The sequence below is a fragment of the Heterocephalus glaber genome, unplaced genomic scaffold (genome assembly GCF_053883595.1).
Source record: "Heterocephalus glaber isolate CG9 unplaced genomic scaffold, H.glaber_assembly_v1.0 deba00001429, whole genome shotgun sequence".
Taxonomy (NCBI): Eukaryota; Metazoa; Chordata; class Mammalia; order Rodentia; family Bathyergidae; genus Heterocephalus; species Heterocephalus glaber.
Genome location: NW_028258294.1, coordinates 32776295 through 32796094, shown reverse-complemented (window position 1 = coordinate 32796094; position 19800 = coordinate 32776295). Strand labels below are relative to the sequence as shown.

At 44.6% G+C, this 19800-nt stretch overlaps 1 protein-coding gene across 9 annotated transcripts in view; it reads left to right on the top strand.

Moving 5' to 3' along the window:
- The window catches only part of Sik3 (SIK family kinase 3), a 266673-nt gene extending 248402 nt beyond the window's left edge, over positions 1-18271 (top strand). For 5 of the 9 annotated variants that reach the window (XM_087212228.1, XM_087212227.1, XM_087212226.1 and 2 more), the window contains 10 exons: positions 1903-2053; positions 2756-2881; positions 3153-3238; positions 3656-3765; positions 4786-5125; positions 5739-6625; positions 14995-15158; positions 16015-16147; positions 17043-17211; positions 18052-18271. In XM_087212228.1, coding sequence (XP_087068354.1) covers positions 1903-2053; positions 2756-2881; positions 3153-3238; positions 3656-3765; positions 4786-5125; positions 5739-6625; positions 14995-15158; positions 16015-16147; positions 17043-17200 — 2155 coding nt within the window. In that variant the 3' untranslated portion in view covers positions 17201-17211; positions 18052-18271. The remainder of the gene's footprint in view (positions 1-1902; positions 2054-2755; positions 2882-3152; positions 3239-3655; positions 3766-4785; positions 5126-5738; positions 6626-14994; positions 15159-16014; positions 16148-17042; positions 17212-18051) is intronic. The other 4 variants (XM_021237700.2, XM_021237699.2, XM_021237698.2 and 1 more) reach the window with 2 other exon arrangements.
- Positions 18272-19800: the final 1529 nt, after the last annotated feature.

The following is a 19800-nucleotide window of genomic DNA, read 5'->3' as shown; positions in this document are numbered from 1 at the left end:
ATATTCTGGCGGAAATGATCAAACTCTTGTACGTGTGTGTGTGTGTGTGTGTGTGTGTGTATCTTCTTTGTGTGTGAGGGAGGGGAGGGAGCTTGAACCCAGGGCCTCTGCAGTCTGTTCAACCTTTCTACTCCTAGAAGTGTGTGATCTAAAATTTTTAAAGTGTAACAAAAAATTAACACGATGGATTCTATCCATGGAAACCAAGTCCCTATTTAAAGAGTATAGTGGGAAAAATAGCTTAATGTGAGGCTTTCTTGAGATTGAATATGATTGCTAAGAAAAATAAAAGCTATCAGTGCTTCTAAATGAACACCTGCATCAGAACTGTTCCTCTGAAGTTACTTTGCTGGACTGACCAGGGAATCAGTCTCTTTCCAACCTGAGCGTCTGAAAATCATGAAATACCTGGACCCAAGATATTACTCCTCTGATGAAAGAAAATGGCAGAAAGATGTATTGACTGCTTGAAGAATGCAGCTCTCAATGAGCCAGAAATGTGTCCATTATAATGTGTCCATTACCTGAAAATATTGAAAGCATAGGAATCAAATTTTAGGAGAAATACTTGCTTACTTTAACTCAAATCTGAAGTAGAAACAGAAAAGAAAACTTTTGAAGACATGCTTCTGAAATCAGCTTTCATGATCACTGTTTCTGGATTATGTCCCCCTAAATCATTTGTCTTTTGTGTTACTGAAACAAATAAATGCTCACACTCATTTCATTAGCTCACTTCTTTGTCAAGCTTCGGTTAAAGTCTAAAACAGAAGTCAACACTAGTAAAGTGAAGGGCTTTCATCCGCTGCCAGAATTCTTTTGACATCTCTGCACAGTCATCATTTCTCCTAAGTCTCTTTCTGTCTGCATTGTATTTGAACTCGCTTATTAACCTGCTTTCTTAGCTATGGCTCTGCTTCAGTCCAAAATGAATAACTGGCAAGGTGAGCCATCATTTCACCCATAGCTCAGTGTAATGTCATCTCTGCCCTGGACATGAAACCCTGACCCTTTCCATCAGCTGTTGAATGCTGCCTTGGCAGTCTTATATCTGCTTGCCTCAACTCATAAACATCTCTTTGTGATTAGGTAATGAGTGGAGGTGTTAGCTTCTAACCCTGATGCAGTCTTAGGCATTCCTTATCAATAGTTTGTTCTTTCTTTCTGTAAGATACTGGCTGTGTTCTGAATGAGCAACGGGGTCTTTGAAGGTAAAGCACGTGATTCTTCTGTCAATAGGAGGCTGGGCGGGCGCCGATGCTCTGAGAAGTTAGTGTTCACAGTAGGTAACCTCATTTGTGTTCACAAGGTACGTGCAGGATCTTGAGGCCCAGATTCCTTAAGAATGTGTTGTCACCATCCCGGGATCAGAAGTCCCATTTCCCCCCACTTCAGCCTCCACCCTCCCCTTTCTAGCATAGAACTATGAGTTCCAGGCCAGACCTTTGACCACAAAGCTGACTGTAGTTTCACTCTGGTCCTACAGAGGTTACTGCTCAGGGGAAACTGTGGGCCAGACAGTGAATTTTAGGTCTCTACAAATACCATATATAATTTTTAAAGCCGGAGCTCCTGTACAGCTGGTCCTGGGGGTGTTGAGGAGCTTCTTTCTCTGGTCTAGCATATTTATAAGAATTGGATATGTTTGATCCCAGGACCACATCAGGTCTGGAAAGTAGGCCAGCTGAAGGTGCATGGAGATGGAAAATGTGTGCCTGGAGCCCTCTAAAGGGAAGCAGACTAGGGAAGCGACCTTCTTCTGGAAATGACATGGAAGTAGCATAATACAGAGCACTACACATACAGTTAGCCGTCTTTATGTTCACCTGGAACAGCAGTCCCTGTTTGATTTGGTCAGAACCCCTGAGTCCTAGCCCTAACCTTCTCTTCCCATGTATTCAGCTCCACCTACAAGGATTCCAACACCCTGCACCTCCCTACGGAGCGTTTCTCCCCTGTGCGCCGGTTCTCAGATGGGGCTGCAAGCATCCAGGCCTTCAAAGCTCACCTGGAAAAAATGGGCAACAACAGCAGCATCAAACAGTTGCAGCAGGTAATGAGAGAGGTAGCAGGCATCTCTGGAGAAGCACGGGTAGCAGACCGGTATTGCAGAGGACTGGGGTGGTGAACTGTCTAACGCTTCATGCCAGCAGTGCCACAGTTTTATAGGTTAAAATATAACTTTCTGATGCTCTTTCCTTCTTGTTAGGCACACCTCTCCCCAGGAACAAACCTGCTTACCCCATGAAGGGACCAAATGTTTCTCCTGTCTATATAGTTCCTTAGAAAGGAATTTCAGGGCTTGGGTTTGAGTGGGAAGCAAAATATTTCTAAGCAAGTCAGGCATTTCCTCACGATGTAGGGTGCTGGGTTACACCTTGTTGTACTCTCCACTTGGTTCGGAATGATGCTTGTAGAGGCAGGCTTCTAGGAAAGGCCACTTTTCCTTTCTGCCTTCCAGATCACCACATCTCAAGTGGCAGGTGCTCTGTACATGAGATTTCACACTGGACACTTTACTCACACACAGGCTTTTGGGTATCCTTGGTATTTCCCATTCATTCACACAGAACACAGTGTGAGATATTTAGTATGCAGATACATGTATAAGTGTGTCAACTGCTCATCAAGGACATTGTTCTTCTCTTGTGGTTCTTTCTGCCTATGAGACCTTGGGGCAGATCTCCATCTGCTGAGATCACCACATGGGTTGGGACTGGCTGCATCCCATCTGTATTAAATACTTTCCCTTCAGGAGTGTGAGCAGCTGCAGAAGATGTACGGGGGGCAGATTGATGAAAGAACCCTGGAGAAGACCCAGCAGCAGCATATGTTATACCAGCAGGAACAGCACCATCAAATTCTCCAGCAGCAGATTCAAGTAGGCCCTCACCCTTTGCTTTCTCCAACTTGTTTGGAGTTTGCTCTCAGGCTGATTTGCCTGTGCATTTTGGAGAAAAACACTCAGGGGAAAGTGGAGTTATGTATATGCCTGATATATTTGAATAAAGGTAACCCGGCCTTTTAATGAACAACAATAGCGTAAGTCTGAGTCACAGATAGTTCTTTCTGTTTCTTCCCTTCTTGGGAATAGCTCTGATTAATCTTCAAGCTCACAAGTCTTCTTTTCCTTTCTCCCATGTATGTTTTAGGATTCTATCTGTCCTCCTCAGCCTTCCCCACCTCTTCAAGCTGCATGTGAAAATCAGCCAGCCCTCCTCACCCACCAGCTCCAGAGGTAATGAATCACTTTGTGATATGCCACAGTTGTTGGTCCTAAAGCATAGTACCTTTGGCCTGACTCTTATGGGAGATATTGACCGACTTTAGCATTCATTTTGAAAGAATCTACTGGAAAAACAGAGAAACCAACCTAAAATTCAAGAGCTCCCCTGAAATCCTGACTTCCTGTGCCACTTCATTTTCTTAACCCTAAGAACAAAGTAATCTGACATCTACTGGTGGAGAAAAAGTCTGGTGAAACAAGATGAGGATAAGTTTTTAATTGGCTGGGTAGATGACTAATGTATGATTTTCTACCATGGTGGCTTATCGAAACTAAAAAGTAGGTTCTTCATGTATGTATCGTATGACTAAAACTTAAGATTGTTTTGTCACCTCGGGAGGTTTCTTTATTCATTTTGTCATTCTTAAGGTTAAGGATTCAGCCTTCAAGCCCACCTCCCAACCACCCCAACAACCATCTCTTCAGGCAACCAAGTAATAGCCCTCCCCCAATGAACAGTGCCATGATCCAGTCTCACGGTGAGTGCAGAATCCTAGATGAAATCATATACACCACACAAGAAAAATGACTGTCTTAGTCTTTTGGGGGTTTTTGTTTTGTTTTTGTCTTGTCTTAACCATCTTAGTTTTGAGTGCTCTGAGCCATTTGAAAGGCAGAATACCATAATATTTAGGGGTATGGGCTCTAAAGCCATACCACCTTGGTTTGAATCCTAGTTCCACCAATTTCTTGCCTGTGGACCCTTAAGTAAATTACTTAAGTGTACCTCCACTTTCTCGGTAATAATAGCATCTAATGAATAAATATGTGTAAAACACTAGGAACAGTCTCTGACACAAATAGTTCCCAATGAAAGTTCTGTTATCTGTATTTTTACCAGTAACCCCTCCAACTCTACCAAATAAAAAGCTGCAGCCAGAACCTTCCTGTTGCCCTGCTTCCCTACCATGTACCATGGTAACCTATTGTTTGGTTACCATGGTACATGTGGAACTCTCTCTTGTGGGGGTTTAGATGAAGGTGGAGTGAGTATGCCACTTCAGAGATCACCACACAGTCCAGATCCTTGTCAGCCTTTCTCGGCACTTCTGAGAAGAGTCTGAAGTCAGGCCTGTCCTAAAGTGTAGTTCCCTGACAAACAGCCTTGGTAGGAAAAGTAGAATCTCAGGTCCCATCCCAGACCTGCTAATCAGAATATGCACCTTAACCAGATCCCTAGGCTGTTTGATTGCACATTCAAGTTTGAGATGCACTGTGTAGATCTGAGCTACTCAAAGTATAATCCATAGACCAGCTTTTAGGGGGACTTTTTAGAAATATGGATTCTTGGGAACCCACCTTGACCTACTGAATCAGAGTTCTGGGGGTAGGACATGGGAAATCTTTTTTTTTAAACAAGTTCTGTGGTCTTTCTTGCATACTAAAGTTTGAGAAGGCTGTTTAAGATGCTATCTGATGTGAGTCTCCTCATCAACTCCATAGTTCAAGCTGGCATGTAATCTGAACACTTGGTCACTCTGAGGTCCCTTTCTCTCCAGGTGCTGCAGCTTCCTCTCAGTTTCAAGGCTTAACCTCCCGCAGTGCAGTCTTCCAGCAGCAGCCTGAGAACTGTTCTCCTCCCCCCAACATGGCACTAACTTGCTTGGGGATTCAGCAGCCTACCCAGTCACAGCAGGTGACCATCCAAGTACAAGAGCCAGTTGACCTACTCAGCAACCTGCCAGTGACGGCTGCAGGTTCCGCTGGGCGGGGCATCTCCATCAGCCCCAGTGCCAATCAGATTCAGATGCAGCACCGTACCAACCTGATGGCCAACTTCAGCTATGGGCACCGACCCTTATCCAAGCAGCTAAGTGCTGACAGTGCAGAGGCCCATAGGTAAGCCTGCCTCCTGTCACCCTGTTCCCTGTCCAGGTGATCTAGGTGGGAGGAAGCTCCTTAGCAGGGTAGAGAGAAGCAGGGACTGAGAATGGCCTGACTGGGCTACTCATTTCACCCTTTCTAAAATCAAGGTGGTAGGCTTGGCATGAACTTGTAAACAATCTTAAGGACCTAGAATTAAAATGCTAATGAGACAGAGAAGGAAAGTGGCAAAACAAACAACCTTACTAATTGTTTGCAAAAAAGAAAGCTCCTACTAGAAGAATGTGCAAAAATGTCAGTTCTCCTGTCTATTTCTTTAGGACTCTTTTCCTCTCTGTCACTCTTCTAAGAGATTGGTGCCTTTTAATAGCTTAAATGATGTTTTAAGATAGGCCATGATGCTGGCTTCAAGGCAGTCATGCTTATAGTGTCCTGAGGCCCTGGAAGATTTGGATAAGTAAGGGGACAAATAGGGCAGATGCTTCTATGCCCCTCTTCCTTGTCACACCACAGCTGTCTGTACCAGGGTGCTTCCTGGTAGAAGAATGGTAGCTATCTGCGGGGGGGCGGGTAGTCTAGCACACTTGTTACATGGATGCCTGGTACTCACTCCCTTTTGTGTCTGCAGCTTGAACGTGAATCGATTCTCCCCAGCTAACTACGACCAGGCGCATTTACACCCCCATCTGTTTTCGGACCAGTCCCGGGGTTCCCCCAGCAGCTACAGCCCTTCACCAGGAGTGGGGTTCCCTCCAACCCAAGCCCTGAAAGTCCCTCCACTTGACCAATTCCCCACCTTCCCTCCCAGTGCACATCAGCAGCCGCCACACTATACCACATCGGCACTACAGCAGGCCCTGCTGTCCCCCACGCCGCCAGACTATACCAGACACCAGCAGGTACCCCACATTCTTCAAGGACTTCTCTCTCCCCGGCATTCACTCACTGGCCATTCGGACATTCGGCTGCCCCCAGCAGAGTTTGCACAGCTTATGAAAAGGCAGCAGCAGCAACGACAACAGCAGCAGCAACAACAGCAAGAGTACCAAGAATTGTTCAGGCACATGAACCAAGGTGATGGTGGGAGTCTGGCCCCCAACCTTGGGGGACAAAGTATGACAGAGCACCAGGCTTTATCCTATCAAAATGCTGACTCATACCACCACCACCACACCAGCCCCCAGCATCTTCTGCAAATCAGGGCACAAGAATGTATCTCGCAGGTGTCCTCACCTGCCCCAACCCATAGGTATGCTCATCAGTCAACACTCGTGCACTCAGAGAGCATGGAGGAGGACTGCTCGTGTGAGGGGGCCAAAGAGGGCTTTCTGGACAGCAAGAGTTCAAGTTCACTGACCAAAGGTTGCCACGACAGCCCTCTACTCTTGAGTACTGGTGGACCTGGGGATCCTGAGTCTTTGCTAGGAACTGTGAGTCATGCCCAAGAATTGGGGATACATCCTTATGGACATCAGTCGACTGCTGCATTCAATAGAAATAAGGTGCCCAGCCGAGGTAAGAGTCTCTCAAAGTAAAAGTCCTGGTCCAGTGTACCCTAATTCAGGTGTCCCTGTAATGGCAGTTTGTTTCAACTAGTACTCTCAGTTTCTAAGAAAGCAAGAATTCCTGAGAAGACCTTCAGGACCATTTGGAGAAAAGCATAGAGAAATGGATATTGATGGGTGAAGGGTTCATTTTCCAAATACAGTACTGACAGACAATTAACATCTAGTGCAATCAGTAAGATATATTATCTATTGCCCCCGTTCATCATTTCTTGGAATCCAGAAATTGCTATTTTCAAAATGGCTTCTGCAATAGGAAAAAAATTAGCCAGTATTATGGACAAGACCAAGAAATAAAGCATCGTAATCCTGGTCTTACCTCTGTCAGAAATATGATATCCTAATCATGTAAACCTGTTATCATTTTCCTTGTCTTTGATTGTTGTTTTTTGTTTTTGTTTTTTTGGTACTGGGGATTGAACTCAGGACCTTGTGCTTGCGAGGCCAACACTGGAACCGCTGAGCTGAATCCCTGGCCCTTCCTTGTCTTTGAAAAAGGAACAGGAGGCATAATGGTCCTTTGCAGTTTTATGATGGTTCAAACATGTTTGTATTTATACATAATGTTTGGATGGGAAAGAGGAGAGAAACACTTGATATTCTGAAATGTATGACATAAGTGTATAAACAGTGAGATATTATTACTCTGGGCATTTCATCTATGAGCTAAATACAGCATCATAGGAGTCTCCATGCCATTTCATTTTGTGTCACTTTATAATTACTGAGTGCAATCATTTTCATCTGAAGGAGTGGAAGATTGCCATCAGTAAATAATACACAGAATTGTAGTTCCACTAGCATCTTAGCATTTATCCTACACAAAACTAGGAATTTCTGTCTTGCCAGCATAGACCTTGCAGTTTACCACTCTTCACATAGCCATCAAGGGAATAGAAATGAATTTACCCATAAACTATACAATCCTGAAACTGAACATTTCTTCAGTCTTTCCCTCTCTGGAATTACTTGCATCTCCTGCCTTGTCCTGAAAAGTCAATGCACAAAACTCAGCCCCCAAAGGGAATTAGGTCCTGTAGCAGAGCAGGATAGAACACCTTGCACCAAAACAGGTGGAGTAAGAAAGGCTTGGTGATTTTAGGTGTACTTACTGTCTGCTGCAATAGGAGGGAAATGTAGTTGCATAAAAGGCAATTTAATCCCGAACTTTCAAACTGTGCATCATCCAGCTTAGAGATCTTCCCTGTCTGATGTATCATGACCAACTATGGGTGCTGTACCTGAAGCGGGACAGGTGGCAACTTTCAGAACAGGTCATGTGTGGAATGGTACTGTTTAAGATCGAGAACGAACAAGTGAGGAGAAACACATCTGTGAAAAGGGGTTAGACTTTTCTGGTTCATGTGATAGGGCAGAACCAAGGTCAGGATAGACAGGATAGAAGTTGCAGCACATTTCCATCCACTAAAAAGATGTCTGTAAGATCTCTACAGAACAGACCACCTCAACAGTCTGGAAGCTTCCTGTTGAGTGTTTGGTAGAGGCTGGATGACCAAATCTGGGATGCTTGTGGGGAGAGCCTCTAGCACGTTAGCATCTTACAGCTGGCATAAAAAAGGAAAATACCTAATGTTTCTGTTGCACTTTCCATGTGCCATACACCACATGCTGTTCATATATAAATTCATTTGATCTTTACAACAACCCACTGTCTCCATTTTACAATGAGAGAACTGAGTCATAAGAGATAAGAAACTTGCCTCAAGATGAAGGGCTGGCAAGTGGCAGTTGAACCCAAGTTGTTCAGTTCACTCCGGCAAAGTCAAATTGAGTGTGCCCTAGTTTGCAAAGCACTGAGGCAGAAAAAAGGTGAAGTGAGTATTGCCTCACCCTCTGTCCCTCCCTGGCCCTTGACTATCAAGTATTTCAATACTTTTTGAAATGTTTTTCACTAATTTCTCTTCACTTTCCCTCCTGTATGACTCCTGGTACGGAAAGGCTGGAGAACTTATACTTGCCACTGTCCCCTGATTATCAGAAGAACTCCCTCTGGCATTCTGCTGACTTCCAGTAGTAGGCAGACCTGGATTTGGGCAGCACCAGAGGAAGGAGAGGTTAACTGTACATCAGAGGAGTAAGATAGGTTTCCAGCAGTTAAATGGCGTTTGGATTGGATCTTGATGGACAGAGAGGACTTGGACATTTGGGTTTAGAGAAGAAGCAATGAGGAAAGAACCAGGAGGGGTAAATTCCTCAGGGGTGTTTTGGGCCCAGCAAGCAGGCTTGGTTAGTTTGGACTGTAGTGTCATGAAGAAATTAGTAGAAGCTGGGAAGAGAGGTTCTCTAAAATGCACAGTATTGTCTGGGTCCAGCTGCAAATGTGCCACAAGAATTGTAGCACGCTTCTCTGCTCTCTTGGCAGTTGTAGAGCAACTTATAGGCCTGTCAGTCTGTCCCTGTCAGATCCCTTCTCTCAAGTCTAAGGATTTTACTTCAGGTCCAGTCTGTCCTACTTCCTGTGGTTGACTCGCCACTATTATTTCTCTCCCCCTCCTTTTCCCTGCATTTTTGCATCACTGTCATTGTCACTGCCAATACCTCTACAAACATCTGTCAGGCTGTATGTGTACTCCTAGCTTACCAGTTTTGCTGGGTCTCCTCCCCATTTTTTATCCACCTTTTCCCTCTGACCTACTCCTGCTGTGTGTGTTAGCATATTGGCACACAACCACCCTGGAAAGTATAAGTTAAGATTCCCTTTTACAGTAGAAATGCTTTAACCTGACCTCCTGACCTTTAAAAACTTGAAAGCTTACATTTTTATTTTACCAAAGAATCTTCAGATCTTTTGCTGAGAAAGGGTTGCAGTGCTGCCCTGCTACTCTGCAGGCAAGTTGGGGCGGGGCGGGGGGGGGGCTCGCCCTTGTTTTCTATCTGAACAAGAAGAAAAGCCTGCTATTTCCTTTAATGACCCGTCCATCTCTACATAGTTACACACTAATCCCCAAACACTTCAACTCTTATTGCTATGGTAGAGCAAATTCAGTATAATTTATTGCATATCATAGGTGCTGTGGGAATTCAGAGAGGAAAAGATGAAGGACTTGTCCTCAGGGAGCTTCTGCTCTACTGAGGGAAGCAAGACAAGCTGATAACTTTAACATGAAGTGCTGTGTAATGAGTGCTTCAAGAGGTCTAATTTAAAAGAGCAAAGCTCATGTGACCTTTCAGGAGTTTCTTGAGGGTAGATAAAGAGGGATCATGGTGTTAGCCAAGGAAAATTAGATGCCACCATACTGTTGTCGATGGTTTCCTGTTTCCTATATGCCTCTGCCACCAGCCAGCAGGAGGCCAGGCATTGCCCAAGCACTGAGCAAGCAGCATGCCAAAGGTTTTCTTAGCAATGCATGCATGTTTCAGAGCTGTTTCTGCCCTGTGCTCCCTATGATCTCCCTGTCTACCACTTCAGAAGCAAAAATAAAGATTGTCTTCCTTCCATGGTATTACATAGATTTAGTTTTTTGACTCTGCAAATAAATAAATACAACAGTATAACCAGTTTACACAATGAGATTAACAACTTGGACTCATGAGGAAAACCACATCCTCTTCTCTGAGTTTAGTCAGCTTCAACATTGTTACTTCAGGCTTCAGAGAAGTTAAAACACCGAAAGCCTGGGAGAAGTTACCCCCTTGAGCCTTTAAGAGGAATATGCAAACATGTCATTTCTCTCATTTTTCTCTAAAAGCCCAGTAAATGTATAAAGATGAGTCAACATTGACAGATTCAATAGAGAGTTGTGCAGGGTGCCCCAAAGTTCTCTTGGTAGGTGGATGGTATGCATTGTGTCCATTTGAGCATTTTTTCCCCTTGTATGATGAGACAAATATCTTACCCTCTGTATTCTCTCAGCTTTATTTCTGTAAATACTTGTGCATGGACCTCTTGGAACTCATCTTCTTCCCCTTATTTATATATCCATCAGTGAGCCTGGCCATTCCTCTAGCTACCAAATTGGTGTGAAGGATGCCAGAGATTTGAGCCTAAAGCCCATATCTACTGATCAGTGGGTTAGTCTGCTTAACACCTCCAAACTGGTTAGTCTTATCTACAGAGTGTCACAGAGGACTTCTAGATGGAAGCTCTACATCTTTACTAAAAATACTTTACTTGTGTGGTCCTTTATAATTTATCAAAGCCTTTATATTACTTTTTTAATCCTCAAATAACTCTCAATTTTCAGATAGGGAACTTAGTGGAAGGAGAAGTTAAATGACCTGCCCAAATGTATATACTCTCTTGGTGCTAGAGCTGGATCCTAACTTGAAGTTTTCTTCTTTCCTTTGTGCCTCAGTGTTGGTCATCTTTCTGTTGCTGGGACAAAATACCTGAGTGAATCAACTTATAAGGAGGAAAGGTTTATTTTGGCCCATGGTTCAGATGTTTCAGTCCATGGTTTGCTTGCTCTGTTGCTTTTGGGGCCATTCTGAGGTAGAACATCATGGTAGGGAATGCATGATGGAAGAAAAACTGCTCACCTCATGGTGGTTGGGAAGTAAAAAAGAGGGAGGCTAGGGATCATGTCCTAATCCCCTTCAAGGACATGCTCCCAGCGACCTAACTTCCATCCAGTAAGTGCACCTCCTAAATGCTCCACCACCTCCCAGTAATACCACAAATTGAGGACCAAGCCTTTTGGGGGACATTCACTATCCAAACCACAACACCTTCTTTGTCTCTACTCTGTACCTTCCAATTTCATCTGCCAAGTGAAAGACACCAGTCCTTCCAGATCTCTGACTGATAGATTACACTGAAACTTGAACAGAGCCCAATTTCTATATACTTCTTTTTTATCTGATCATCTTGTCTTATCTTGACTTGTCTTATCTTGTTCTGTTTGCTGGAGATTAAACCTGGAGCCATGTGCTTGCAGGCTTTACCACTGAGCCACACTCCTAGCCCTTCATCTGGTTTTAAACCACATTTATCTTTCCCAAATCAGAGGCTTCTTCTTTAGACACTTAAGTTTCAGTAACTCATCTGTTCATTTACATATGAGGAAGTCATCCTGCAAAATTCTTCAAGTAAGGCTCTGTGATAAAATCAGTTTGTTTTTGTCAGTTGATTCTGTGTGTCCTTATCTGCTCAGAGCTCAGGGCAGAGCATTTTTCTAGCATGTACAAGTCCCTAAGTTCAGTCCCCAGCATTGTAAAACTAAAAAAATTAAAATAAGTTTTAAAAAGAAAAGAGAAAAGATCTGTGAATGCCAGGGTCTACCAAACTCTTTTGAGTACAAAGCTCTATTAAGCACCCTGTATACCTGTGAGTAGGTGCTAAGTTATAGATGAAGAGGTTGAGACCCAGAAAACTGGGCAACTTACCCAAGTTCCCCCTACTCAGGAAATGATGAAGCCAGGATTCGAGCCTAAATCTTCTGACCAGACTGATGCTCATGTCTGCTGTGTCAACACTCCTTGACTGAAGAATGACCCCTAGATTGGGGAGTCACAAGGCTTATCATATGACCATCTAGTGATACCTTGTTCTGACTTGGTGGTCCTTCCAGGTCTTTTGGCATCAGACATGAAGGCTTGGAAGAGAGCAGACTAAGAGCACAAAATCCACCTGGCCTTCCCAAAGCCAGAGCCAAAAGGAAGGTGTACACTTGGATTTGGAGAAACATCATTCTCTTGAGTAAAGACAAATTCAAAATGAGAAAGTAGGAAGGGGGCTAAACAGACATGAAAAATCAGTACCCACATCAGGACCTCCAGAAGGAGAGGAAGACACTAAATATGAAGAACTGGGACTGTGTACATTTTGTTATCGATGCCATCTTATCATGTTTGACAATGATCCCTTAAAAATCTTTAAACAAAAGAGCACTTGTTGTTGTCTTTTGGGGGAGCAGAGAAGTAAGACCGATGATATTTAAAACCAGGCCTAAAAGAAAAAAAGACCCCACTACCACGAAAGGATTGACTGGATGGTGTTGGCTCTCAAATTAGAGAACATAGGCATTAGAAAATACTTTGACAAGGAGAAGCCGTCCCTGGTGTTGCGTCTTGACAGAGTGGCCAACAGCTCCTTGCTCCCACAGAGCCAGTGTGTTGCACCACTTCCTGCCAGTTGTTTGGCCCTGAGGCTTCTTGGGAACTGTGTCCACTGAGAGGTACTGAGTAAGTGGGGACAGTGGGTGAGCTTGTCCCAAAGAGCAAGTCACTTTTCTTGTGTAGGTTTGCTTTTATCTTCTCTCTGTTGGCTTTCAGTAGCACAATAGTTGGCTTCTGACTGTTATTTCACTTCTTCACTCAGAACTTTCAAAAGATTTCTCATCTGCGTTCACCTTTGATAGTTGGGAAGTGCCCCCCATCTCCATTTTTCCCCTGAATGTCTTGCATTTCTAATAATATGCGTGTCAGTTACTTCCCACCCCAACCCCTCCTACTTTAGCCTCTAAGCTTGGGCCTAACCTTGATTGTCACCAGAGCCCATTTACAAAGAGACATGAACTTCTTTACTCAACACTCAGACAGTGTGTTTACTTTCATTGTTTAGATACTGGAATGGCACCATTATCGTTGGTACTGTTTTGTAGTAAGTTTTTAAAAACTTGGTCTTGCCAAGGGTTAGTTCGTGAAGAGATAAGTCCCATAGTTGCCAAGGAGCTTTACCTCAAAAAACCAACCTAGCAAACAAAACATATGTTTAAGTCCCAGGCCCTTAAAGACAGAAACCAAAAGTGCTACCAGAAGGATTCTGTCAACTTAGATGCAATCCTGATACTCGTTATGACTGGCCTTGATCAAGAAGAAATATTCATTTCTGTCTGAACTCGAGCCATAGAGTTCCTTGACTTTGATAGGATGCCAACCCATATTAAGAGAGAACTCATTGACATCAGTTAAAGAGACAATAATTAAATACTGGGGTTGGAAAAAAATTCTGGAACACTGAAGGCTCACAGGGTATACAATCTTGCCCTCATAGAACTTCCCATTAATATGTATGATTGAGAAAAGTGCACAGTTAAACATGGTACTAGGGGTAGTATTAGAGCAATCAGATAAATAAAACCTTCTGAAATTTGAAGGAAAATTAATCTATTTGTTTGAAAGGAAAAGTTTCATAAAGATGATAACATTTGAGAAGGACCTGGAAGGATGAGTTGATTTGGATTGGCAGAGTGGAAGTAGAATCAGACATTTCCAGGTAGAAGGAACAGCAGGGAAAATGCCTAGGATTGTGAATGGTAGGGAAAAGTTAAGCGGTCCCATGTGAACAGAGCTTAGAATGTATAGAGGAGCATAGTTTGAGAGGCCGATTTAAAGTGAAGCCAGGGCAGTATTGTGAAAAGGAAGTGTGGGGGCTGAGGAAGTAGCTCAGATGTGGAGTGCTTGCCTAGCATGAAGTATATGGACTACTCTAGAGAAAGATTAATGTTTGCAGGGTGGTGGTAGGGAGATGGTGAAGAGGTTTAATCCAAGCAAGAGGCAATAGGGGCTTCAGTGATATTGGAAAGATGGGGACTGAATAGTCCAGTATTGCACAGGTGGATTCTTCAGTCTTGAAGCTCTTGTGGAATCAGGAGTAAGAAATCAGTACTGATGCCAAGAAGTTATGTCTGGAAAATTAGGTACCAAAAGAACGGTGTCTGAAAGAGTAACAGGTTATGGAGGCAGTTGATGGGCTTGAAATTGCTCATGGTGAGTGTTGCATGTTGGATAGATATCTAAGGAAAGATGCTAGTAAGAAGTTGGATGTATAGATCTGAGCTTAAAAGAACATATCAGTAATTCTTAAGTAGAGGCAATATAGCTGAGGCTGTGGGCATAAATATTCCCAAAGTAACTGTGGGAAGAATGAAGATCAGGACAGAAATGTGAAGACTGCCTGCTTATAAAGAGTGGAAGAACCACAGAAGTTGGAAGCAGCAGGTAGAGAAGTAGAAAAAAGAGAGGGCTGCCATGGTACTGAGGTGGAAACCAAGGAAGGAGAGTGTAGGTGTCCCCCTGGCCATCCTCCCAGGCTAGAGGTTCCTGAAAGTTTTGAGGGTCCTCCCTCTGTGAATTATAGTTTGGGAACATGGCATGGTTACGTCAAGAGAGAAATGAAGAAGGAAGAAAATGTTATGTGATCCAGCCAGTCCCCATTAAGAAACTCATACTTGCTGTAAGACTTGGGATTGTCAGGTTCCTTTGAGCACCATGACCAGCTGGCTAAGGATTAGTGGTTAGTGCAAATGTGGTCCTCACTTCACTGTCCCTTGCAAGGTATTTCATTTCCTTCGTGGAAGTTGGCATTGCTGGGAGAAGCTGCCAGCCTGCTGACCCTATTTTGCTCTGTCTCCTCAGAGTCTGTCATAGGGAACTGCATGGATAGAAGTTCTCCAGGACAAGCAATGGAGCTGCCAGACCACAATGGGCTTGGGTACCCAGCACGGCCCTCAGTCAATGAGCACCACAGGTCCCGCACCCTCCAGAGACACCACACGATCCAGAGCAGTGATGATGCTTATGTATGTTGGTCCTTCCTTCTTCTGGGAGGTGGGCTGCTACCAGTCCCAGCTTGAAATAGAACATAGTAACATAGGGTAGCATCCATCCCTCTGCTGTTCTCATGCAGAGTCCAGCACCTTTGGAAACTATGGAAATGTTTCTTAGAATCACCCTAGCAGACTACCCCTTAATGCCAGTAGGATCCCAGTAGACTCATTACTCCAGATTTTAGGCCAAGGAATAAAAAACACTTGCCATCTGGATTCTCAATTATTGAACCTCTCCTCAAATAGTCTAAACTCAGGCTCCAGCAAAAGAACTCTGAGGCTCTTGATGCATTTCCAGCAGCTACATTGCACTTCCTAACATAGGGAGATGATGAGGCTCACCAAAGCTTTGTTGTCTAGGCCACATTCCTGGGGTATGCTATATAGGAGCAACTAGCCATGTGTGGCTATTCAAATTTAAATTTACTAAAATTAAGTATACATACAAACTAAGGTCCTCAGTCATACTGGTCACACCCTACCTGCACAGTAGGCCCGGAGGATAGTAGCTACCATGTCTTGAAGGTTCCATCAATGTAGGGTGCAACTGAACAGTGCTATCTGAATGCTGACTTCTAGGGGTGGGGGTGATAGGTCATAACCTGGATTTAGAAGGACATAGGAAGGCAGCTTCTGAGGCAGCTTCCCCCATTGTCACCATTGCAGGACCCCCTAGGATGGTGGATGGTGCTGCAGGAGGAGGGAATCTGAGTGGTGTTCCAGGCCACCCTTGGCCTGAGCTCTTCTAGCAGGAACAGTTGTTCTTAAGGGTCACCTGAGAGTGGCACATTCTCTGTTATCTATTTCTTTTCCTAATTGTTTTCTGCAGGTGCAGCTGGATAACTTGCCAGGAATGAGTCTTGTGGCTGGGAAAGCACTTAGTTCTGCCCGGATGTCAGATGCAGTTCTCAGTCAGTCTTCTCTCATGGGCAGCCAGCAGTTTCAGGATGGGGAAAATGAGGGTAAGAGGCCTTATTCTTGGGGTCCCCAGAGAAGTTCCTGGGGGGACTCCCTCTGTCTTTGCCAGGGACCATGCACCTCTTCTATGGCAAAAATTCCTGGGGAGGCAGATAGGACACAGCGCCCTCCCCTGATGCGAGAGTATGCAGGAGGCATGGCTTCTGCCTGAGCACAGCTGGTCATATTGCTGTTTCTAATGCTGCAGGAAAACACACCTGTAGTAGTGGCTTTTCTGGTTCTGATTAGAGGGTCTGTGTCCTAATGAGATATCACTACCTCTCCTTAGAACCAGTCTAAGAAGGCTGTCATAATGCCCATAAAGCACAGGTTTGGGATAGATAGATCCACCCTCACGGCTCCACAGTTGAGCCACATAACCTTTCTGGATCCCCAGGTGCTTGTAAAGTGGCAGAAGTGATAGAGCCTGTCTCCTAGGCTGTGCTGTGAGGGCTGCTGGCTTACCAAGGTAGAGTGCTTAGCATAATCCCTGGAGCAGAGTGCCCAGGAGTGAGCACCTTCAAGCACAGTGTCATTTCCTTCACCTTCCAAGGTGAAGGCTTTTTTTGCTTTTTGTTTTTTGCAATAGTGGGGATTAAATCCAGGGCCTTTACACTGAACTACATCCCCAGCCCATTTTTGTATTTTTAATTTTCAGATAAAGTCTCACTGAGTTGTCCAGACTGGGTGGGAAATAATGTAGTAAAGGACTAGGGAAGAAGGAGCACCTAGGTGGAATCGAGGTCACTCACAACTGGCGGGCCCACCATAAACTGGAGTGCAGGGCTGGGAGTCAGGCTGTAGAATGCTGACAGGCAGCCTCCTTTTCCTCCACTCTCCCTCCTTGTCCACTAACCTCTGGCTTCCTGCCAGTCTCACATATTTTCTTTGGTCTTGCAGAATGTGGGGTGAATCTGGGAGGTCACGAGCACCCAGACCTGAATGATGGCAGCCAGCATTTAAACTCCTCTTGCTATCCATCTACGTGTATTACAGACATTCTGCTCAGCTACAAGCACCCTGAGCTTTCCTTCAGCATGGAGCAGGCAGGCGTGTAACAGGAAACAGAGTGAGTGTCACTCTGACCAGAGCCAGCCCAGCCTTATGGCCTAGTGGCAGCTCCTAATCTCAGCGAGACATTCATTCATTATGTGGTGGCCACTGAGCCTGACAGGGCCAGTCTTCCCTTTAAAATCGTCACCTCTTCCTGCTTTTTATCAACCATTGTGGTAGTTTGGAGGTGGGAGGGGGCATGTGAAAGGAATCCAAGCCACAGTCCCTGGGCTTAATTATGGAAATTTTCATGACATATGATTTGCCTCGTGCTCCAGGTGCTGTAGCCCTTATAGAGAGAGTGAGGTACAGCTCCAAAGGACAGAGGTGACCTCTGGCCAGCATACTAAGGAAAGAGGCAGTAGTCTTTAAACTCAGTCCTGAAGGACAAAACTCTGTAAGAAAACACATCCATCCAAAAAAGAGAAAAAAAGAAAACACATCCGGTCATATTTTTTAAGGAGCAGGGTACTCTAGACAGGGAAAACGTGATCAGAGACCAGTGTAGTGAATGGGTAAATTGTCTGGGTTGGCTGGAGTAATGCAGTTGGTATCATTGGTTTTTTCTCTGGAAAGACAGAAAAGACTTGATGAAAGTGAAGCCATCAGGCAAGTCCGTATTACAGCCTCAGTATGGCAGGCCTTTAAAATATTTGGTAAAAGCACACGAGTTGCATTAAAAACAACAATAACACAAAGACTTCAGGGCTGGTAGTGTGTCTCGGTGATAGTGTTTGCCTGACACACGGTAGGTGAGGCCCTGAGTTCCGTATCCAGTATGGGGAGGGGCAGATGTCAGTGGAATACTGAGTTTTTCTCTTTTCAAACTAAGTCTCCTTTGTCTGATTTTTTGCAGGGTTGTGTACAACTTGGGAATGAGAAGGTTGATTTTAAACCAACAGTATCTAGCAGCACTGCGCCAAATTGCCATTGTGTTTCTCTCCACCCAAAATACCATGGCTGTTTCCTCACATTGACTCATCAGTGTGCTGTTCTTTGGGGTTTCAAAGGGGTCTGCCATGTTTGATTGTATGACCAAGTCACCAAGGAAATAAACAGGAAATCCATGTTCTCCATCTTTTGTGGAAGTGTATTTGAGCTGGTGGCTGTTTTTGTTTGGTTTTGGGGTATGTGCTTATTTTGGTTTGTTTTGTTTTCAGTATTTTCTTTTGAAGGTGATTCCTTTCCTTCTCCCCTTCCTTCCTTCATCCCTCCCTCCTGTTTCTTCCGCGCGTGCGTGTGTGTGTGTATGTGTGTGTGTGTGTGTGTGTGTGCCTGCCTGTCTGCGGTTTTTTTTTTTTTTTTTTCCTCTTTCTGTTTTTGAGACAGGTGAGCCAGCAGTTAAGAGTTCAGAGGCCTGGGGCCTCAGACCACTAACCCCTGCAGCCCTCCTCCTCAGAGCGCTCTCTGTTCCTCTTCCTGCTCCTCCATGGGTACAAACAGGAAAAAAGAACCTCTTTGCAATCTCAGTAGCAGAGAAAAGGAGAGGAGCAGAGGTGATGGTGTCTGGCCCTTCGAGAGCAAAAGAGAACAGAGAGAGAGAGACAGAGACCGAGACCGACCCCAAGCCTGGAATCTGGAGGTCTTCTCTGCTGCTGGGATCCATTGGAAACACGTGTGGCCCAGCACAGAGGTTGACAGTGGCCAGGCTCCAGCAGGTTGCCAGCTAGAAGGTCTCAGCTTGAGCCTCTTTGGTGTGTAACTCAGCTCCCCTCCAGTAACCTTCAAAGTTGGTTACCTTTACCATCCTGCTGGTTCTACCCCTGGACTGAAACCCAGCAGTGGTGTACTATGCTTTTTGTGTCATCTTTCATTATCATTTTATATTGTGCTCTACAGAGGATTGTTCGACATGGACACTTTTCCCTTCAGCCTCTTTGCCACAGGCAAGAAAAACAGGAGGTTGATGGGGGTCCTGCCTCTCTCAACCTCCTCCTCCCTGAGCATCTTCAGCCCCTTTATTTTAATTCTCAATCGTGAAGGGATTGTTTCTGGTAAATGTCAATATTATTATTATTATTATTATTATTACTATTATTATTATAAGACAAAAGGAATTTTTGTTTAAAAGAATATTTAATCAGATTCTGTTCTATTTGAATTGTGACTTGCACCTTTTGTTCCAAGCATTTTTTTTAGGCATTGTAATTGTGAGCCGCTCTTTCTTGTGCCAGTGACAGATGCAGTGGTCCCCTTCCCCCTGCCGAAGCAGCGCATACGCAATAGCTCATTTATGCCATTACCTTTATTCCTCTTCACTATTAGAAACCAAAGTCTTCTCTGCTGGCTGGGGGCTGACAGAGGATCTGGGTTATCTCCTTCTGATCTTCAAAACCAGAGAGAGACATTACCTATACTAACTCTTGACCCTTTTTTCTGGGAAAGGAGAGTAAAAGGTCCCTTGGCACCTCCTACTCTTTCATCCTGAATTTGCACAGAAGAAAGCGGGTGCCCAGTAGGGCCATCCTGACGTTGGCAGGATTCCCGTGCAGGTTGTCCTCCACTGATACCAGCAGTTCAGCTCCAGCGCGCACTGTCCCTCAAGTGTATTTCTGCAATGCAAGAGCCTTTCTGGAGATCTGCCCCATGTTTCTATGGCCCCTAT